General features: G+C 35.6%; 1 protein-coding gene across 2 annotated transcripts in view; it reads left to right on the forward strand.

Moving 5' to 3' along the window:
• The first annotated feature begins 5,510 nt into the window (after positions 1 to 5,510).
• Positions 5,511 to 21,260, forward strand: part of LOC125872085 (alpha-mannosidase I MNS4) — a 34,808-nt gene continuing 19,058 nt past the window's right edge. For both annotated transcript variants that reach the window (XM_049552762.1, XM_049552763.1), the window contains exons 1-8: positions 5,511 to 5,669; positions 6,356 to 6,475; positions 6,559 to 6,651; positions 10,280 to 10,366; positions 10,503 to 10,593; positions 14,743 to 14,798; positions 15,533 to 15,605; positions 17,018 to 17,127. In XM_049552762.1, the coding sequence (XP_049408719.1) occupies positions 5,556 to 5,669; positions 6,356 to 6,475; positions 6,559 to 6,651; positions 10,280 to 10,366; positions 10,503 to 10,593; positions 14,743 to 14,798; positions 15,533 to 15,605; positions 17,018 to 17,127 (744 nt within the window). In that variant the 5' untranslated portion in view covers positions 5,511 to 5,555. The remainder of the gene's footprint in view (positions 5,670 to 6,355; positions 6,476 to 6,558; positions 6,652 to 10,279; positions 10,367 to 10,502; positions 10,594 to 14,742; positions 14,799 to 15,532; positions 15,606 to 17,017; positions 17,128 to 21,260) is intronic.

Consider the following 21,260-nt stretch of genomic DNA (forward strand, 5'->3'; position numbering starts at 1 on the left):
CACACCTTTCTCTTTGGTAAGTGATGAAATTTGTTTATGAGCTTGGTAGTTTTTGGTATTTTCAGCATATCTCGATCTCTAGAACTTCGTTTACAGTGAATAAATATGATTTGGAAAGATAATTTGTATACCTACAACTCTTATGTTTATGTAAAACTCTAATTTAGCTGTTATGGATTCGAAATATGGGACGCAACATAGGACAAGTTCTGTCCAAATTTTGAAATTAGAAATCCTGTATGAACAACTGTTAGTGTATCGATGATATCTTTCTGTACAAAATATATTTTGCAGTGATTCTTGATTGTTTGCAACCTTAAGAGATGTACCTACATCTTTCATGTAGAATATACACTCCAGTTTTGTCGTTTTCCTTTTCAAATCTAAGTTGCGACATGAGGTAATAGGCTAGCCAGAATTACTGTTTTGGGAGCATAGTAGTATTTGTACAGGCTAAGCTTACTTGTGATGATAATCCTGTTTTACATTAACATTATTGAGCTACTAGGGATTAAAGAAGTTATTTAATTTTATTTTAAGGTTGTATATACTCGTGAACAAGTTGAGGACCTTGATACGTTGGTTGGTCTACGGTTTGAACTCTTGAAGTTATGTTGGAATGTTTCTAAGCTAAGCATTGAGGTTTGTGTATTAACTTGTACTTGTACTCTTTTTACATGTTGGTATATCTGAAAGTTTATCTTGGTACCTTGGTTACCCCTTGTTACTTTGCATTGTCGTGTTGGTATCCTTTAAGACATTAAAGACGCTTGTTTAACTCGCCTATTTGTACGGATTGTTTGATCACTTGGTACTCTTGTTGGGACCTTGTCCTTCTTGTGGTTGTGACTTTGTCACTATTGGCATGCCTCTTGATTCGGATCATTTGTCATCTTGACTTTGGATTTTTAATTCGTCTTAAGTATGGAAATTGCCCATTTTAGGTACGAACTGGAAAACCATTTTTAATATGGTTCTTGGTTCTCTTGATTATTGGGCTTTGACCCTTCTTGATACAGGGCGTCGGCCCTTCTTGATACCTGCTTGTGCTTGGTGTGACGACATAATGTATTTATTGGGCGAGCCTTGTTATTGAATCTCTTAGAAAATAGTGCTATAAGCGTCCTTGACATCTGGATCTTTAAATATCGAACTTGACACTCTTTATATATTGTTTACTTGATTTATTTATTATGTCCAATTGTGCTGCCCATGACTTGAGAAAGATAGCTTTGTGAATCTGAGGGCTCCGAATCTATAGTTTTTGCACCACTAAGCTATATGTTTAGCGATAGTTGTTTCTATTGTAGGGAATGTTCGAGAGGATGCATGAAGTTGGCCATTGGAGATGGAGATTTTGAGGGCCTTAAGGAAGATTACATTTGCATATAGGCATCTATATTTTGTATAAACCTTGAGACTTATACATGATCTATGTGTTGTATATTTACATGAAATTTTGAGGGCTAATTTGATCATATCACCATGGGTTGTAATATAAGTATGGCTATATGTTTTGTTCTTTTGGGGTGTGTAAGCCCAAGTCTTATAATATATTAAATTTACTATTTATTTTGAATATTTGTGTGAAGCATGAACCGGCTGATTTCGGTACTCAGAAGTGGGTAATATTCTTGTTATTTCATCCTTAAGTGTGAGGATAATATATGCATGAAAAGCTCGTCGGTTATTTGCTTAAATTATTTTTGAGAAGGTTTTTCCGTCATAAGTTGAAATTCCGCGCCATATCAACTTTGACATCACATAAATGTTTAAATGGGCAAGATGCACATCCTTAACCAAATTATTCGTTATGAACCTAATCCCTCTACTAGATTATAATCAACATGCCCTCGTTAATCGCTTTTGAATGTCGCAAGTATTAAATTATGTTTCTTCTTTGAGCCGTAGTATCCTTCCGAAAGGGTCACTGCACTTCATCACCATCATCAGTTAACTATCAATATCATTTCACTACTAGTTATCATCCACCATCACTAATAACCACGGTTGATCAATATTGTCAACCACTATACTATAAGATATTATCTATAACCACCATCATTCCAAATCGACACACACAATCATCATTATTAGACATCACCACCATCAATTGCCTTATAAAAAGATTTAAAATATTTTATTAATATAATATTAATCAATTTAGTATTTTATTTGAATTTTATATTTATTATTTTTTAAACAAATACAAATTTTATATATTCAGATGTTGAGAAAAAAAATCTTAACTATTTAGTATTCAAATTTTCATTCAATGTCTAAATATTCATTCAGATTTCGACCTTTAGGAGACTGTTTGGATTGCTTTTTTTTTTTAATTCAACTTTTGGCCTTTTTAGCCTAAAAAAGTGTTTAAAACACTTTTTGTATTTTCCAAATAATTTCTAAATTAAAAAAAGAGCTTAAAAGTTAAAAAACCAAGTCTATTTAAAATAAGTCAATTCAAACACTTTTTGTGCATTATCAATGCATTAAGATTCAAACGTCTTAATCTTTTAATGAAAACAAATAAGCCACCAATCATGTTAAAAGACTTCATAAATAAACAATCAGTTATGTATTTCAATTTTGACTTCCATGTCAAAAAAATAAGTTTTAACAAGACTTACTTTTTAAAAATATGTTTCCGCTTATGTCTAGATGTATGATAATGTTTCATACCATGTTATGAGTACCATACATGTGTCGATCATGTAGGCTTGATGCATGACAAATTGATCTCTAATGTGAATACCACACACCAAGTAAGAAACCAAAAATTAAAAAGGAAAAAGAAAGGCCAAGATGCCAACTAAGTAGAGTAGAGAGTAAATGAACAGTCATCCATGTTTGAGAAATTGCCTAGAAATATCACTTTTATTTTTTTGAGGATTACAATGTTACCCAATTATTCTTATTTTCCTCAAAATACACATGACACAACAAAAACACACTTCTCTCTTCTAATGAGATGGCATGCCACATTATTCGTTTTTTTAATAACAATTTTCTAACACTTTTAAATCATCCATATTTTATACCCAATAAAAGAATTATTATTTTTCCATATTGTTAAAAAAAGGAATTTCTAATATTGTTGTTAAAAATGCCATGTCACATTTTTTAAAATTCTGTTACTTTTAATAAATTTCCTTTTATTTATTTATTTATTATATTTGAAAAAATAACATTTATATTTATCTATTTTACCATATCAAGAGAAAAATAAAAATAAATTTTATTTTTACTTTTAGAATTAATTATTCATTCTAAATTCTTTTCTATTTTTAGTTGTTCACTTTAGCATATCAAGAGAAAAACAATTTAGTTTCCTACTATTACGTTTAGGGAAAATACATAAAAAAAAAATCCTGAACTTGGCACGAAAGCTTACTTTAGTACTTAAACTACATGGGTGTTTATATACCCCCTTAACCTATTTGATGTGAATTATTTTCAACCCTCCGAACACCAGCCCAGTTAAAGGCTGGGCATTGTTACACACACGCGTTTTCATTGGTCCACGTCGCTAAGGGTTTAAAAAATATCTTGCCCGTTTTATATAACCCACCCGTTCCCAAAATACAACCCGACTCATTTCTAAACAAATATCCCTAAATCTCTAAGCCCGATTCTCATTCTCTCAAATCTACAAGACCTAATCTGAAGATTTTTCTTTCGTTAGCGTGAAGGATTTGCTGAGTTTAGGGTTTTTGTGCAAGAAGTAACGAGAATCTAGAAAAAACAAATAATAAGAAAAAGGAAGGAAAGAAAAATCAAAATAATAGATGAAGAAGAATAGGTTTGAATCTTACATTTTGAAGAACAATTATTCCTTCAAAGATTCAACTTTTAGGTTTGAAGAGCTAAAATTTGAGAAAAATTTTTAAAAAAATAATGAATTAGGTCACCATTTTTGGATGATTGGGTTGGTGAGGGAGAAGAGGAAAGTAGGGTTCTTTAAATGTGAAGATAGATCTTCAAGTACGCAATGGGTTGGATATTACCATTGGAGGGTCAAATTTTATTTTTAAAAAAATGTTAAAAGATGAATTACGCGCCGTTCCAAGTTGTATCAACACGCGCACAAGGCTGGTGTTCGGAGGTTTGAAAATAATTCATATCAAATATGTTAAGGGGGGTATATAAACACCCGTGTAGTTTAAGTACTAAAGTAAGTTTTCGTGCCAAGTTCAAGAGTTTTTTATATATTTTCCCTTACATTTAACATTAATTATTTATTCTAAACCAATTATCAAATCAATCATTCTTTAAGTTCTTAAAGAATATGCAAAGTGCACACTATTAATGGGATGCCATGTTTAGTTGTTTCATTTTTTGGTTTAGCAATAACTTTTTCTAACTGCGCTTATCATATTTGCTTTTAGTTCTAGAATTTCTATATAGGGGAAATCTAGTTCTACTCCATCCGTCCGTCTTTATATCTTTACTTCTTCAGTATTAATTTAACACATCGCTTAAGAAATAATAAATAAAATGATAATTTTATTATATCACTCTCTGAATATAATAAATTTAATATTTAAAAAATGTATTGACAATGACTATAACTAATAATAAGAGTAACTTAGAAATTAAGTGATAAATTATCAAATTAGAAATTAAGTGGTAAATTATCTCTTGATTTTCTAAACTAAACAAGTAAAAATGAATATTTATTTATAATATAAAAATAAAAATGGACGGATGGAATATTTGCTAGAAAAAAAAAGTCCATAAAATAAGTTAGTTGATACAATACTCTTGATTTTTGATGAGTACGTGAAAACTGTTCTCTAACGTCACTTTTTTTTTCTTTTTTCTGTTCACTTTTACTTGTTTTAATGTGCATTCTGCACATTCTTTAAGAACTTAAAGAATGAATGATTTGAGAAATAATTTAGAATAAATAATTAATGTTAAACGTAATAATTGAAAAATAAATTATCTTTTTCTTGATATGCTAAAATAAACCACTGAAATGGAACATAATTTAGGATGACTGTTAATACTAAAAGTAAAAAGTGTAATTTCTTTTTATCTTTCTCCTGATATAATAAAATAGATAAATACAAATTTAATTTTATTTTTAACGTAATAAACAAACAAAAATAAATTTATTAAAAGTAGATGGAGTTAAAAATATGACATGACATTTTTAACAACATTAGTTTTCTTTTAACAATATGGAAAAGTAATAAATTTTTACTGGGTATAAAAAGTTTAAAAATTTATTGTTAAAAAAATAGAAAATAATGTGACAGGTCATTCTCGAGAAAGATGTTTTTATTACGTATATTTTGAAAAAAAAAAGAATAGTTAAGTCATAATTATTATAATCTAAAAAAGAAATAAAAATAATATTCTTTTGATAATTTTCCAAATATAGATATAGATGACATTTTAGGAAATTTACTGATAGAGTAGGAGATTGCAATTTCGTTTAAGTTTGAGGGCCGTTTTATCATTTACCTGAAATGTTGGTAAGTGGGATTCACATATAGGATATATATTCGCGCAGAGAGAGAGAGAAGGAGGAGGAAGAGTGTGAGACTATGGAAGCTCCGAAGTTATTGCTGTTGATTTTGCTGATTCCTTGCGACTTGTTTATCGGTAACTCCCTCGGAGATGGCGTCACTCATGAAGAAGCCAAAGAGCTCAGAGATGAGGTAACCTTATTCCTCTTCTCCTTATCAATTGTTCACAAGCAGATCGACAAAAAATTTCGACGTTTTGAAATGTTGATAATCAAGTTCAATTATTGATTGCTTCTTTTAGTTCCAAATGTAGTTGTGTGAAGTGTTCTTTGATTGATACAATTGATCGCTGCATAAAATTATTTATTTTGAGAATTCACTGACAGCTCTCCGATAGGAATTTTAAAGTTGAATTCACGTTCCATAAAATTGCAATGGATGGAGCAGGTGTCAATTTGAGATAAAAATGTATTCGTTATAATGAGAAAGCTTCCGTTTGAAGGGGAATTGTTACTGAAGATATCATAGAGAAATGTGAAAGGAATAAATATTAAGAGCTAGGAATAGACAGTGGCATGGTGATTGATGTTGAAGGGTTCATCATTGAACTTCTCGTTTGGAAATCCATACAATTGGTACCCTTTTTGTAGAAGGGGAAGAAGTATTTCTCTTTCCTTCCAGCCTCACATTATTATATCTGCTTTTACTATTAATCTCGCCCTTATATCCTAGTTCGGAAGTAGGGTGGTTGAGGATAAAAAACGTGACAGAAAGTTGGGTAGATAATAACTTGTTCATTTTATTTCTGTTTTGCCTTCCCTTTAGATTTGAAAATTAATAACATGATTAAAAAATTGTGATGTTTCGTTACTTTTTAGGTGCGTGAGATGTTCTACCATGCATTTAACGGATACATGAACCATGCTTTTCCACGCGATGAGTTAAGGCCTTTATCTTGTGGAGGAGAAGACACACTTGGTGGCTATGCCTTAACATTGGTAACAAGACAGCTTTTTTGTTAGACTACTAGTTTTTCTTGGTAAACATACAGTAAGTGATCCGATCATGTGCTTTTTTACAGATTGACTCATTGGACACCTTGGCTTTGCTTGGTGACAGAGAGCGCTTTACTGCTTCTGTTGAATGGATTGGTAAAAATCTTCGGTTTGATATTGTGAGTATGGAATTTGTATAAAAACATAATGAACTTAGGAGTGAATGATTCTGCTCTTTAATAGACATTGCCTTATGAATTTCAGATCATTAAATTGTTAAAGTTGGATTTAGAAGCAGTCATCTGACTTCGTGAAAGTTCTTTTTTTCCATTAACTCCTTTTGAGTGCCATGGAAAGGTGGTCTCGAATATGAACATAATCATTCCTGTCTATTGATGGGTAATCACGTACTGTTTAGTGGCCATAATGCTTCGAATGTTGAATATATAAGTTTTGATGCTTGGGGCCTTGTGTTCAACTTGTATGACAAAATCGAACTGAAGAATCATCGAGTAGTTTGACGAGGTTGAACTAAAGTTGTGATCTCCCTATGCTTGATGCTTTTATCTGCTCAGCAAATAACTGACTTGTGTAAATTTAAGTTACTAATAAATTAGAATACTAAACAATTCATATTTCTTGTAAAAGGATAGTCATTTTTATGATTAGCTAGCTTTATATTGTAAGCTTAGAGTTTGCTGCTTGCTATTTACAGCTCGTTGACATAGAAGTAGCCTCTTTTGCATGCCTCATGGCTCATTCTGGAATTTATCCATTTAAAACTTGCCTCCAATGTTTGATATCTGTGCTTATTTGCTGTGTTTTAGGGAAGACATCTATTAGAAAAATGGTTAAAATGTGACAATAGTTCAAATATACTGTCCACTTCTCTTGCCGAGATTTAGGTTATGTTTGATAAAGACGAAAACTAGATACACCAAAATCTGAAATCTATTTGAGTTTTTTTTTTGATGAAGTAAGTAGATTCATTTCAAGGCATCAAGAAGATGCAAACTTTACAAGGATAGATCAGTTAAGCTCACAAAAAAAAGGATTTGTAGCCTCTTTCTAAGCTATAGAGCTAACAAAATCCAAGAAGAGTTCTAAATTATTTACAGGGGTCAGTTTGGACCAACTAAAAAGGCTAACTATTTGAGTTGTTGAGCTGTAAGAGTTAAAAGGATGAGTTTTGTGAATTTTGATATATTTCAAAACAAAATTGAGGTGGCAATTCGACATGAAACTAAGGTGCAAATTATGAGTGTTAACATGTTTACAACTATTCAGATTTAATGTAGGGGTTTTCTAATATATAGAAATGGAAATTAAAATTAATTCTTTATACAAGAGACAGAACTGAACTTTACTTGAAATAGTATAGCATTTATTAGGTATTGTTTGGATTACTGAAATATGTTTGATGACTAGTATACTTATTACGGTTTACCCAGAAAAATAATTTCTAGTCTATTGGTACACTCTAGTTTTTACTGTTGAATTAGGTGAGCAAACAACCCTGTATTCACCTTGTCATAATCTGTTTTGTATCTTCATGAAGAGGGTTTAGCTCGGAGTTCCAATACCTTTAACTAGAATCTAAGTTTTTAAGATAAGAGCAAGAAAAAAATGTTGTTCATATACGCTGCTCCTAAGTTGCTCGGACTCTTCGTTTTCGGTGCCTCACCCACGTTGACACGACATGGGTGTGGGATCCATACCCATTTTCTGTAATCAAAACAAAAACTAAGTAAAATTGAAGAAAATGGAATACCTTGTATATATAAATTTCTATTGTCACTCACTGTCTTTTAATTACCTTCCAAGATTCTCCTCTTGATCAATATTTTCTCCTCAAGTTTTCCACCTAATATCTCATAATTTAGGTCATATAACTCTATTTTTAAATTTTAGATATATGAATTATTTTTAGCCGAATCCCCGCGGCCATATCCATATATGGATCCGTATCCCCAAATCTTAGAATCTAGATCATTGAGGATCCAACCTCTAGATCCACACCTGTATCTTACACCCACACTCGAGTCAAGCAACTTACCTATGCTTTATACCTTCCTAATAAGTTTTTACCTTGTAAGGAGATTGTTGGAGTAGTACAGGGTTAGGAAGAAAGACTTACACATGATGTTCATTGACCCCGAAAAGGCATACAATAAAGTTCCTAGGGAGGTCTATGGAGGTGTTTGAAGTCTAGAAATGTACTTGTGGCCTACATTTAGGGTAATTTAGGACATGTACTATCAACAATGGAGCCAAGGCTAGGGTAAGATAATGGGAGGTGACTCAAAACACTTCTTGATTTTGATAGGGTTGCAGCAGGGATCGACCCTTAGCCCATTCCTAGTTGTGTTAGTGATAGATGAATTGACACTACATATACAAAGAGAGCTGCCGTGATGTATATTATTCATAGATGACATAATATTGATTGACGAGACGCATGCTTGAGTTAATGATAGGTTGGAAGTTTGGAGACAAACCCTAGAATCTAAAGTTTCCAGGTTAAGCAGGACTAAACCAGAGTACTTGGAGTACAAGTTCAGTGATGTAATGCATAAAGCATAGATGAAAGTGAAGATCGATACAAAAGTCGTACCCGAGAGAGGAAGTTTGAAGCATCTTGAGTGTATAATCTAAGGAATCAAGGAGATTGACAATGATATGACACATCGTGTTGACGCGGGGTGGGTGAAGTGGAAGCTCATGTCAAGAGTATTATGTTATAAGAATGTGTTACCAAGGCTTAAAGGTAAGTTCTATAGAGTGGTGGTTAGACCTACATTGCTATATGGGTAGAGTGCTGACCAGTCAAGAATGTATAGAGTGGTGGTTAGACCTACATTGCTATATGGGTAGAGTGCTGACCAGTCAAGAATGTACACATCCAAAAAAAGAAGGTAATGGAGATGAGGATGCTAGGATGCATGTATGGGCGTAGGAGAGATAAGATCAGGAATGAGGTTATACAGGTCAAGGTGGGAGTGGTTTTCGTGGAGGACAAGATAAGGAAAACGAGGTTAAGATCATTCAAACATGTGAAGAGGAAGTGCACAGATGCACCAGTAAGTAAGGAGGTGTGAGTGGTTGGTTATTGCAGGTCTTAAGAGAGGTAGAGGTAGGAGGAGAAAGAACTAGGGAAGGTGCTTAGACAGGACATGATACACCTTCATCTTACTCAGAATATGACCCTAGATAGGAATGTTTGGAGGTCGAGGATAAGGGTAGACATATAGTAGGTAGCCAAGTGTTTTCATATTTATATGTGGAAGAGGTTGGGAGTCGGTCTCCTCTTCTCATCTTCTCCTTATTTAGTCGTATTAGTTAGTATTCACGTATTATCTTATTATTTAACTTTCACTACTACTTGTTGCTTCATCTGCTCTTTGCTCTATTTATTTTGCCATTTTGCTATATGTTTCTTTCAAATCTGCCTTATTACACTTCTTTTGAGCTTAGTGTCTATCGGAAACAACTTTTCTACCTTGCAAAGGTAGAGTTAAGGTTTGCATATATCCTTCCCTCCCCAGACCCCACTTGGGACTACTCTGGGGATGTTGTTGTTGTTGTAATACCTCTAACAAGCATTTGAATTCTTAAGATAAGAGCAAAAAGAAGTTTTGTCCATTCAATATACTTGACTGATATTGAAGGTTTATGTTTGACATTAAGCTTTTGCCTGGCATCCTTGTGAAACTAATTTTCCATTTTCATTTCTGTCGCAATTTTCTGAGGATGAATATCTTGTACCACTACTTTTCTGAGTTTATGAATTTTACTATGTATTTGCAGAACAAAACAGTATCTATCTTTGAGACTACAATCCGTATCCTTGGAGGTTTAATTTCTGCTCATCTCATTGCAAGTGACCACAACACGGTATCATATTCATAACTATGTTTTTCTTGAGTATTTTAAAAAGTATTACTTTCTATGGTTGTTAACTTAAGCCAAGTGGAATTCTCTTGGCTACTTTCTCCAAAATATTTTAACCAGGTTCTTTCTAGAACTACAGGGCATGAGGATTCCCTCTTATGATGATGAGTTGCTTCACTTGGCTGAAGACTTGGCACGGAGAATGCTGCCTGCATTTGATACTCCTACAGGTATGGAATTGGATTTTGGCGATAGTCGATATCAGTTGGGTAGAATCAATCATGTTAAGAATGTAGTGTAATTATTGTGAATAAGTTGTACATTAACTAGGGAGATTATTTTTCTTGTAACTGTGTAACTTTGATTTCGTTCTTATTTTAAATGTGTGTATAGCTTGACAGAATAGTTAAGCTAAGCTTTCTGTCAATATTCTCTTGTGTTCTTCATTTCTTACATGATGTGAGAATCAGTCCCATACTTGTTGTGTTTCTCAATGTTGGACCTCCTTTTAAGTTTTCATGCTCTGATATCCAATTCTAGACATGCAACGAGGGGTTAAGTATTCAACATTAGTTGAATGGATTTTTGTCTCTATATTGTCTTGGACAATTCTGACCTCATGATATAGCTCTTGGGTTTTAGTTAGGCTTATGAACATTTGTATTGCAGTTGTTCGGCAGGGTATCCTCTGATAGGCGTTCATACTTCCAAATGTTGCATTTCTAGTTGGAGGCACTTTAGATTTCAGACGAGCAATGACAAATTGTAGTTGTAAGATCCAGTGCAAAAGCAGAATATCTAGCAATGATAACATTGAATTATAATCTTATATGGATCAAACAACTAGGGAAAGAATTAAAATCAGGAAGGATCGATCATATGGAGCTTGTGTATGATAATCAAGCTGTATTTCATATTGCTTCAAATCCGATGTTTCATGAGAGGAAAGTACATAGAGATAGGTTGTCATTTTGTTTAGAGAAAATATATTCTTAGGACACATTGACATAAAGTTTGTTAAATCAAATAATCAACTTAAATATATCCACTAAATTTATTACTGGCCTCAAACTAGTTCTATATGTCACTAGTTTGATACATACAATTTGTACGCACTAGCTTGAGTAATAGTGTTACGAATAGTGTGTAGTTACTGTAGATATGTTGTAATCAATTAGGGAGATTTTTTTCTTGTAATTATGTAACCTTGATTTCCTAACTATTTTGAAATAGGTATATATTACTATTCAAAAATCCAATAGTTTAACATAATAACCAAGATAAACTTTCTAAAAGTATAACCAAGCTAAACCTAACTATTTATTACCATTGCACCAAAGAAGGAAGGTGTGATGAGCATAAAGGATTTTAGACCTATTTGCCTGGTAGGAAGCATTTATTAGATTTTATCTAAGGTGCCTTCTAATAGACTAAAGAAGGTCTTGGATGAGACAGTGTCCTCTTCTCAGAACACTTTTTTTTTTTTGAAACGGGTAACTTGTATTCCTCAGCATTAAGGGCTATGCTGGCCACCTCCAAAAAGTATTAACAGAGAAGAGAGAAAAAAAGAAGAAAAAAGAAACAGAAATACTTACAAAGAACCTACGAAATCAACTAATTGGATTTCCTCTTCTATATTTTGTTCTTTACACCAAAAACCTAAGGAAGTAATTACTTTCCATTTAATCTTCTGTATTGAGCATTCTTTTCCTTCAAAAATCCTCTGATTCCTTTCCTTCCAAATATTCCACCAGATACAAGCAGGTACTGTCCTCCACCACTTCTTTTGACTCTTGCTGCCCCCCCTCGTGTTCTGGCATACACCAGTTTAGGCTAGCTAAATTGAAGAATAAAGCCCATACTTGTGTTGTTACTTTGCAATGCAAAAATAAGTGTTTGTTGGTTTCCAGTACCTCTTTGCATAGTAAGCATCTAGAGGCTATGTTGATACGCTTTTATGGAAAGGACGACAGATACTGGATGTTGCTTTGGTGGCAAGAAAGAAGAGAGGGGTTCTGGGTATTTTATGTAAGTTGGACCTTGAGAAAGCGTACGATCGTGTGAATTGGGAGTTCCTGGATTTCATGATGTTGAAGATGGGCTCTGGAGAGAAATGGAAGAGATGGATCAAGTTCTGCATTTCTACTGCCAGATTCTTTGTTGTGGTAAATGGTAATCCGTGTGGAATTTGGTGAATTGAGAGAGTAGAGAAGCTGTTAGTGGGGTGGCAAACGAGGTACTTGTCTAAAGGGGGTAAAGAAGTTCTGATCAAAAGCACTCTTTCTAGCATTCCAGCATACTTCATGTCTCTTCAACAGGCTCTGGGCTAAGTGACTGAAAGTTTGGCAAGACTACAACGTAACTTTCTTTGGGACTAAGCGGAAGACATTAGGAAGAATCATCTTGTGAATTGGAGAGTTGTTATTTTTCCGTTGCGATGGGGTGGACTTGGAGTAAAGGATCTCAAGGTGTTCAATGAAGCTCTGTTAGGGAGGTGTATCTGGAGATTTGGGGTGGAAGAGAATGATTTTTGGAGCGGTGTGGTTGCGGAAAAATATGGTATGGTGGCTGAAGGACTAGGAACATTGTAACTCCGTTTGGGTGTGGTTTGTGGAGGAGTATCATGAAGGGGTGGGGGGTTTTTTGTGGACATTTTGTTTAAGATTCCAAAAAGAGATGACAGTCCAACAAATTGGTAGGTCTCATGAGGGCATGTTCCATTGGGACTTAAGATTCATAATGAACCTGCACGATTGGGAGATGGAATTCCACAGTTTTGATTGAGTTGTTGTATGGGCTCAATTCACCAAACAACTCATTGGATGTATGGAGGTGGTGGGACAGTGGAGATGGTTTATTCACAGTTAGCTCTTTTTATAAGAGGTTACTAGTGAGAGAGGAATGTTCTTTCCCCCATGATTTCATTTGGATCCCTAGAGAGGATTAGCTTTTTTGTACGGTTGGCAGCTACGGGGGCGACTTAACAATGGAGAGTCTTTGAAAGACGAGGATCACATATGTTAGTTGGTGCTTTCTGTGTAAGAGTCAAGGTGAAAATGTAGACCATCTTCTTTTGTATTGCAAGGTGGTTTGCCGGTTATGGAGGGTGGCCCTTAATTGGTTTGAGATGCAATTGGTGATGCCAGGTGCAATGAAGGAAGCTTTGCAAAGTTGGACCCATAGAAGCCGAAGAGATGCTCAAGGGCATGGAGCGTTGCCCCATTAGCAATCATGTGAGTCATTCAGAAAGAGAGGAATAATAGGGTCTTTGAGGGTGTAACAAGATTTTGTAAAAATGCAAAGTAGTATTTTGTCTGTAGTTTCTTTTTGGTGTACTTATGAGGTTCCTATTTGTATAGAGGATTAGACCACTTTTGTTGAGAACCATATTTTGATTTAGGTTCTCTCCTTTGGTAAATGGCTTGCATCCGGGGTTTCCCAATTGTTAATAAAAGCATTTACCTTGTCAATAAATAAATAAATTCTCTCAGTGTTCTCCTTATTCTTTATTTCTCAGAAATTGTTTTTCCGCCCCTTCACAGGAATGTCCCTACATTTAAAACAAAATATTTTTGATAACGTGTACAATTAAAACAAAATTCTAATGCTTTCTGGAGCAGCCTTGACTCTTCACCGCAGATATTTACACTTTTTCTTCCACCCATCTCCTTTCAATCCTCTGGAGCAAAGCTTGTTTTTCTTCAGAACCTTCCATGTGTACTCCTTGTTGCTTGCCCAGCTTGAGTACGTTTTTTTTTATTCTAGAGACTTCACCTGATGTTAGCTTTATCTGGATGTCCACATGTAATCTTCCTTCTGTTCCAGGGTAGCGACATTGTGTTAGTGGCAATTGCCAAAGATTGATCACCATCTGAAGGGAGTTCAGAGACAACTCCCTCAGTGGTCTATCATAATGGAATGTGGAATCAATTCTGCACTATCCCAGCTAGCACTAGCATAGGTAGCTCTCGACTTCCACTATCTGCCGGTTCTGCCTAAACTGATTCAGCTTGAAGCCTCTTTCTCAATTACAACGGGTCATGGAAAGAATACTTATTAATCTTGTCAGCGAAAAAATGTCCATTAATTAGATATTATTGCTTGAGGTGCTTGATAAAGATCCTAGGCTTGTTCATCTCATGGTTATTGGATTTGGATTGTCATGAGGCTTGTCCAGCCTGACAATCTCCAGTTGCTTCACCAAAGTAGATCTATGAGTAGAGTTTTCTGGTTTTTAGTTTTGTTGGATATTTTATGACCCACACAAGTATTTAATGATAAAAGCCTAAGGTTTTTGAAGTGTGCATTTGAATCTAACACTTTTCTATCCTCGTAACAAGATGTTACCTGTCTTATAATCTGAATTACTTTTGCTGCAGGAATTCCATTTGGATCAGTAAATTTGTTGCATGGAGTCGATGAAAATGAAAGCAAGGCATATCCTCTTTGTATTCTCCTTTTCTCTTTCCCGTGCTGTATAAGACTTCTTTCTACAGTGTTATTATGTCTAGTGTGGCAGTGGTTGAGATGGAGCAGACATTCTGTATTCAATCTTGCTTCAGATTAACTTATCAAGAAAAGGAATCTGTGACTGTCCTTGTTCTACATGAACATGCATGTCTTTTCTTTCCAGCCTGGTGGATTTGATATTTTGTTCTATGCATTGTTTTAATTCACAATCTTTGTAGATGGAAACATCTTGTGCGGCATTGTGCTTCCCTATTCCTTCCAAAGAAACATAAGAGAAAAAACAGAAGTAAAGAAGAGAACACCAGGGACCCTCTTGAGATGATCCTTGTTTATCTCATCTGACAGACATGAATGGGGCTAGAGCAAACAGCCACCAGACTGCTATTTTTGAATTAAGGATTACTATTCAGTACTTTTAATAGATTTGACCTGGTTGATGGCCTGCATGAGAAATGAGAACCAGTATGACAGGAGAAGACATAATCTACTTGACGTTAGTCATGAAAAGTGATATATGAAAATATTCTGTTTAATTGTCTGGTGGACTGTGTATGTTCAAATGAGATGTGTTGTGCATGCCATGGACATTTTATAGATGTCTGATAGTCCAGTTTCTTTTAATTCTTAATCAACTTTTCTTGCCTGAGATATGCACACACATCATCACCCTATACTAAAGCTATATTTTTGGGTGCCTAGATAACATCAACTGCTGGTGGAGGGACACTGACATTAGAATTTGGGATACTCAGCCGCTTAACTAATGATCCCAGTAAGTGTTACTCTCTTGATCTGATGTATCAAATTTTTATTCAACCTCTGATCTTAGTCAGGAGGACCTCTAGTATTTTGTTCAGATTTACCAAACCTATCATGTATAGGAGTTTGTTTCAGCGGAATGTAAGGTTACACACTTAGATCCTTGTTGGAAAGAACACGAGCGAGCATGTAATGTAGGAAAAATGAGTATATCTTTCGAAATCCAGTGGATCTTTTGAAAGTTTGAGAGTTAGAGTGAGGTTTCAGTTATTGCTCTAATGATGGATAAGATATGGGTACTCAAACAAAGAGCAACATTAAATATGCTTACTGTTGAGAGGAAAGAAAGCAGATGACAAAAAGAGAGAATATTGTGAGGAATGGAAATGACTGAAAAAACTCCAGAATGAATCTGCATATGCCTTGTAGTGGATTCTTTTTTTTATTACAAAGGGAATGGAAAAAGAAATTATGAGACTGTTCAAGAACTATAGCATTACTGTTAGGAATTTTAAACACATTATAAAAATCATCTGCATATTTAGAGAAGGGTTAAAAAGATACTGATACTTGTCTTTTGGTTGCTCTTAGCTGGAACAATAAAAGAACAACTCTCTCTTAAAATGCTTGTTTAGTATGGTTTCTGTACATCTACGGTTGAGGGTTATATTGTTTAAGGATCTCTCAAGTGTGTGTGAACGGTAAAGAGCATCTTGCACCTAAATTATATGCTAGAACTGTTCTTTTTATGACAGTTCAGTGAGCAAACACAAAGGTTGATCTAAATTGATTTTCACAGGACTATTGATTGGGGCTTTGGTCTTTTATTGTTACTCTCTAACTTGGTTTAGTAACAAATCTTAGATATTATTTGCATTATCGACAACAAATCTTAGATATTATTAGGGTTCTTCGACAGCTTGAGACTTTCTTTTGTTTTTTTGTGCTGGTAGATGACTAGGTATATTGTTTTACTTATTCCCTGAACAACATTATGTAATTTCTTTTGTACTTTGGAAGTTACTTGGTTGAAATAAGTAGGAAAAGAAAAGCCTGAACCTGTTAAGGAGCAAGACTTTTTTTTTTGGTGTGTGGGGTGATTTGAGGTGTTTGGTAAGTTAGTCAGGGAGGTGCCCAATTAGATGTCTGGAGTTCTTTTGTAGTCACTTAACAGTTAACATTAAAGTTTGTGCACTCATCCGAGTCTCTAAGAATAGTCAACTCTCTCCATTCTAACATTTAATGTGGACTGTTAAAGTTCGGACACAAATCTCATTTCTCAAGCCCTCAACTAGCAGACCTTCTAAAATTTTCTGATCAGCCGTTATATTTCTCCCTTCATTGTGTGTTTGGTAAATTGCGCAGGTAATTCTTGCAGTTTTTCTTTGGGAACTTATGCTTATTCTTGTTATAATGAAAATGCAGTTTTTGAGCAAGTTGCAAAGAATGCAGTTCGAGGATTATGGGCTCGCCGGTCAAAGATCAATCTAGTTGGTGCTCATATAGATGTTTTTTCGGGTGAATGGACACAAAAGGTCACATTCTTTTAAAACTAGGATATGCATTTTGTTATTATGATAAGACGTTTGATTTGACTTGATTCATGATGTCACACAACTTGAAATCCTTATTGCTTTTAATAGATAAGACAATAGCTTCACACGTTAATTCTTAACGATTGTTGCAAAAATCTTGTATGAGTTTGCAAAGTATATCTGGTTTCACTTGGATAAAGGAGGAACACACTGTAGAAGGTTGATGGCTGGTATAAAAGCATCAAATTATGATGATAGGGTATCCTTATTGCTGAGTCTGACTAGTCTGGATTTGGGCATAGTTGAGAGTCAAGAGAGATGTCAGTATCTTGGTCGCCGGTCCTTTAACTCTTATTCTTGCCCGCTGGAGATGATTTTTCAAGTCAGTTTCCTCTTCTGTTTCAATCCACCCCCCGCATCTCTCACCTTTTTTCTTCATCATCGATCTGGACCACAGATGGAGGGGTAACACCAGAACTCGAATACAGCACCATTCGAATTGGTGGCTCTTAGGAAATGACGCAGCTGTTGGTAACCACCACTGCAGATTTAGTCTGCTTTCTTGTCTCCTCCAAACTCCCATCAGAACATGCTCAGCTGCTTTTTTGGATTGGAACTCGAAAAGGAACGTTAATCCATTCATGTCGTAAACCATAACTCCCTGTGCTCCTTTCCAAGCTTGTTGTGCCCATCATCTATGTTTCTAGTAGGGGTATCTTCTTTACCAGCAAAATACCCCACTAGACTTCTGCCCAGTTGGTCTTTGCCAGCAAAATGAGCTTGTGCTTTTATCATGCCGGCATCATCATCTTCCTCTGCAGACTGCAGATACCTCTGTTTTTTTCTGTGTCCATTTGTTCTTACGTAGCATTTTCATGTAACTCCTTTTCCCTTTGTTTGCGGCAAGATCTGCCTCTCCTGTGTATTTATACTCCCTTGTGGTAGTTGGACCTCTTTAATGAAGGAATTTAGTATGTCTGCAAGCATCCCCATCCTTTCATTAAATGCATATTTTCTGGTAGAATAATAATTGGCCTGTCTTTGCCCTTAATTGTTTATCAATGATAAGAATCCACCACTCTTAAATTTTTGAGATAGGAAAATACTTGTGGAATAATCTTTGCATCTCCAAGTTTTGAAAGATTTCCCTCTGGTTCCCGATGCTTTGCTGGGTCTCCTGCCAATCCAGATAAGAGCCCCTTTGCTCAAAACCGTTCTCCTCATATGATATCTACCGCTTTCTACCCAATCATACCATATTTCTGCTTTTGATTGTGATTCAATAATATCATAAAACTTCCCCTCTGATCGGAAATAAATTCTGTTGTCCATTCTGTTCGTGAGGAACGGAGTGGAGAGAGAAAAAAGGAACTAGGAAGAGAAAGAAGAAAAAAGGGAGCTTTCCGGTGGACAAAGTCTACCGGAATAGGATTCACAAAGCCCAGAAGGAACTTTAGGAAGATGCCTCGGAACAAGTGCCTGAGAGCATTTAATGATGATTTTTTAATTCTATGATCTGTTTTTTTTTTTGGAAAACAAAGCAGAAGATTTTTAAAAAAATAGTTATTCAATTATGTTCCACTCTGAACAAAATTCAATTGCCAAGTCTAATCATTTTTTATTTTTGGTTGATGAGATAAGAAAAATATCATTAACAAAGCATCATGCAGATGCACAGATTACAAAAGAAAGAAAACATCAGCCCCCAGCAAGGCAAAAAAAGCTATTAAACATCTAACAATGGAGATCTATGGAGTTGGTAAATTCCTGAAAAGAATCCACAGTAAGTACAGGAGTGAGATCAACCCAACCAAAAAGAGTAATCAAACATTTTGCTTTAAGGGTAGGGATGGGACATGGGGTGCCATCAGAACATCTTTTGTTCCTCTATCCATAAGCACCACAAAATACAGGGTGGAACCAAAGATCAGATCTGCTTGATGAACTTCCCTACTTTCCAAGAACTCCAACACACAAAAGCCTCTCCCAGTGAGCTTGGCATTGCCCAAGTGAGTACAAATAGTGAGAAGAACATGTTCCATAGGTCTTTTGCAACTTTACAATGAAGAAGCAGGTGATTTATAGATTCTGAGTTTCATAAACACATATAGCATCTATTGACTATTTGGAATTTCCTCCTCAATTCCATATGGTTCTTAGAGGAATGTTATGGTAAAACTTCGTTTGAAACAATGTGGTAGAAAGCAACGTGCGACTTGAAGGACACGATGAGGTTATCCTGAGTCAAGCAAGGATCTTTTAGAGTAATCCACCTGAAAACAAATAAATTTAGGTGACAACTTAGTTCTCCTGATTAGTTTCTATGCCATTGGTCAATTAAGGTCTTCTTGGAGCTTTATTGTAGGTAGCCTACTTAGCTGAATAGAACTCATCCATGCTATTTCTCCAGATAAGTCTGATAAGTCTGACCCTGCCTTGATTGTTGACTGCACTAGTCTGAATGGTGGCCATGAGACTAAATAACTCTTCTAACTCCCAGTCATTAAGATTTCTCCTTAGGGTCAGATTCTGCACATTGTCTTCCCTGTACTGTGAGATGGTTGAGTCTGGATTAGATGCAATCTGGAAGATGCTTGGAAAAGCATTCATTAGATGAATGTTTCCAAGCCAAATATCTTTCCAAAATTGAATATGTTCCCCATTTCCATCTTAAGTGAAGCATCACTGAAGAAGATTCCCCACTGTTCCTTGTATCTCTCCAAATCCCTGCGCCATAAGAGGTACTGACTTGATTAGAGCAACCGTGACTATCACTGCCATACTTTGCTTGGATCACTTCCGTCCATAAGCCAACTGCCTCTTGATTGTATCTGTAGTACCACTTAAATAGCATACACTTGTTATGTAAAGCCAAGTCTTTGATCCTCAATCCTCCATATTGTTTTGGCGAAGTGACTTTGGCCCATTTAACAAGGTGAAGTAGGAAGGATCAGAAGTTCAATCACCACTCTCTATTGGTAAGGGCCTGTGGTCAAAGAGAGCCCTTGGTAAAGCCACCTGCTTCACAATTCCAAAGAATTCATTCCATTCAGGGGAAATTAAGAATCTATCAATTTTGGAAGCCTGCAGAAAGTCCTCTCCCCTAGTCCATGTATAAGTTGCACCATGTAAGGGGAGATCAATAAGACCCATGTCTTGAATAAATTCGGAGAAGTCTTTCATGGACTTTGATCTCCTGATACAATTGTACCTCTCAAGTTCAAATCTACATACATTAAAGTCACGACCTATGACCCAACACTCATCCCATAGGTCTAGCCTTTCCAGACTTGCGTGAGGCCCATACACCCCAGAGAAGCAGAATCTGAAATCCACCTGCAAGCCCTCCCATATAGCTGAAAGTGTATGCTGCCCCTGGTAAGAGTTTAAGCATTTCCATTGTCTTTTGTCCAACAAAATAATAATGCCACCCGTGGTACCACTTGCTTTCAGTTCAACCCATTCGACCCATCTTGATCCCCAAATATGCCTTGCTATTGCCACAGAACAACACTCTGCTTACGTTTCCTGTAAACACAAAATATCAGGCTTCCATTTTTGAATAAGTAGCTTGATGGTGCTTCTATTGCTTATATCATTAAGCCCTCTTATATTCCAGTTTATAATTTTTGCTTTCATTCAGAGAAAGCCTTGCGGAACCTGCCCTTGTCCATTCTCATAATTAATTGTGCTGCAGCTTCTTGGCCGCAACTTCACCCTTTTCCTTTGATCTTTTCTTCTGTTTCCCTTTCCCCTTTGATTGCTTCAACTTCAGCTTCCTCTTTTGTTCCATTCGCAGTTTCATGTCGAAGATTTCGTGCTCAAACCCCACTGAATTGATCCCAAAGGTTTCATAAGCTTTAGTCATCACTATCTTGGTCCAATGAGAGGTTTCAGTAACCGCCGGGAGTGAAATAACCTGTTTCTCTTCCAAACTGTCACCGTACCAGGGTAGTGACAAAGTGTCGCTACTAATTGGGGAATAGAAACCTGAATCTTGAGAACACCCAATAGAGAAATCGAAGAGGAAAGGGGGAAGAGAGAGTAGAGATAGAGGTCGCGTGCATTTGGCTTCATCATCTGTGTCTCCCTCGCGCTCGTCTAGAGAATCTTCTTGTGTTTGGGAAGCCAAT

This window comes from Solanum stenotomum, chromosome 8, assembly GCF_019186545.1.
Source record: "Solanum stenotomum isolate F172 chromosome 8, ASM1918654v1, whole genome shotgun sequence".
In the NCBI taxonomy this organism is placed as follows: Eukaryota; Viridiplantae; Streptophyta; class Magnoliopsida; order Solanales; family Solanaceae; genus Solanum; species Solanum stenotomum.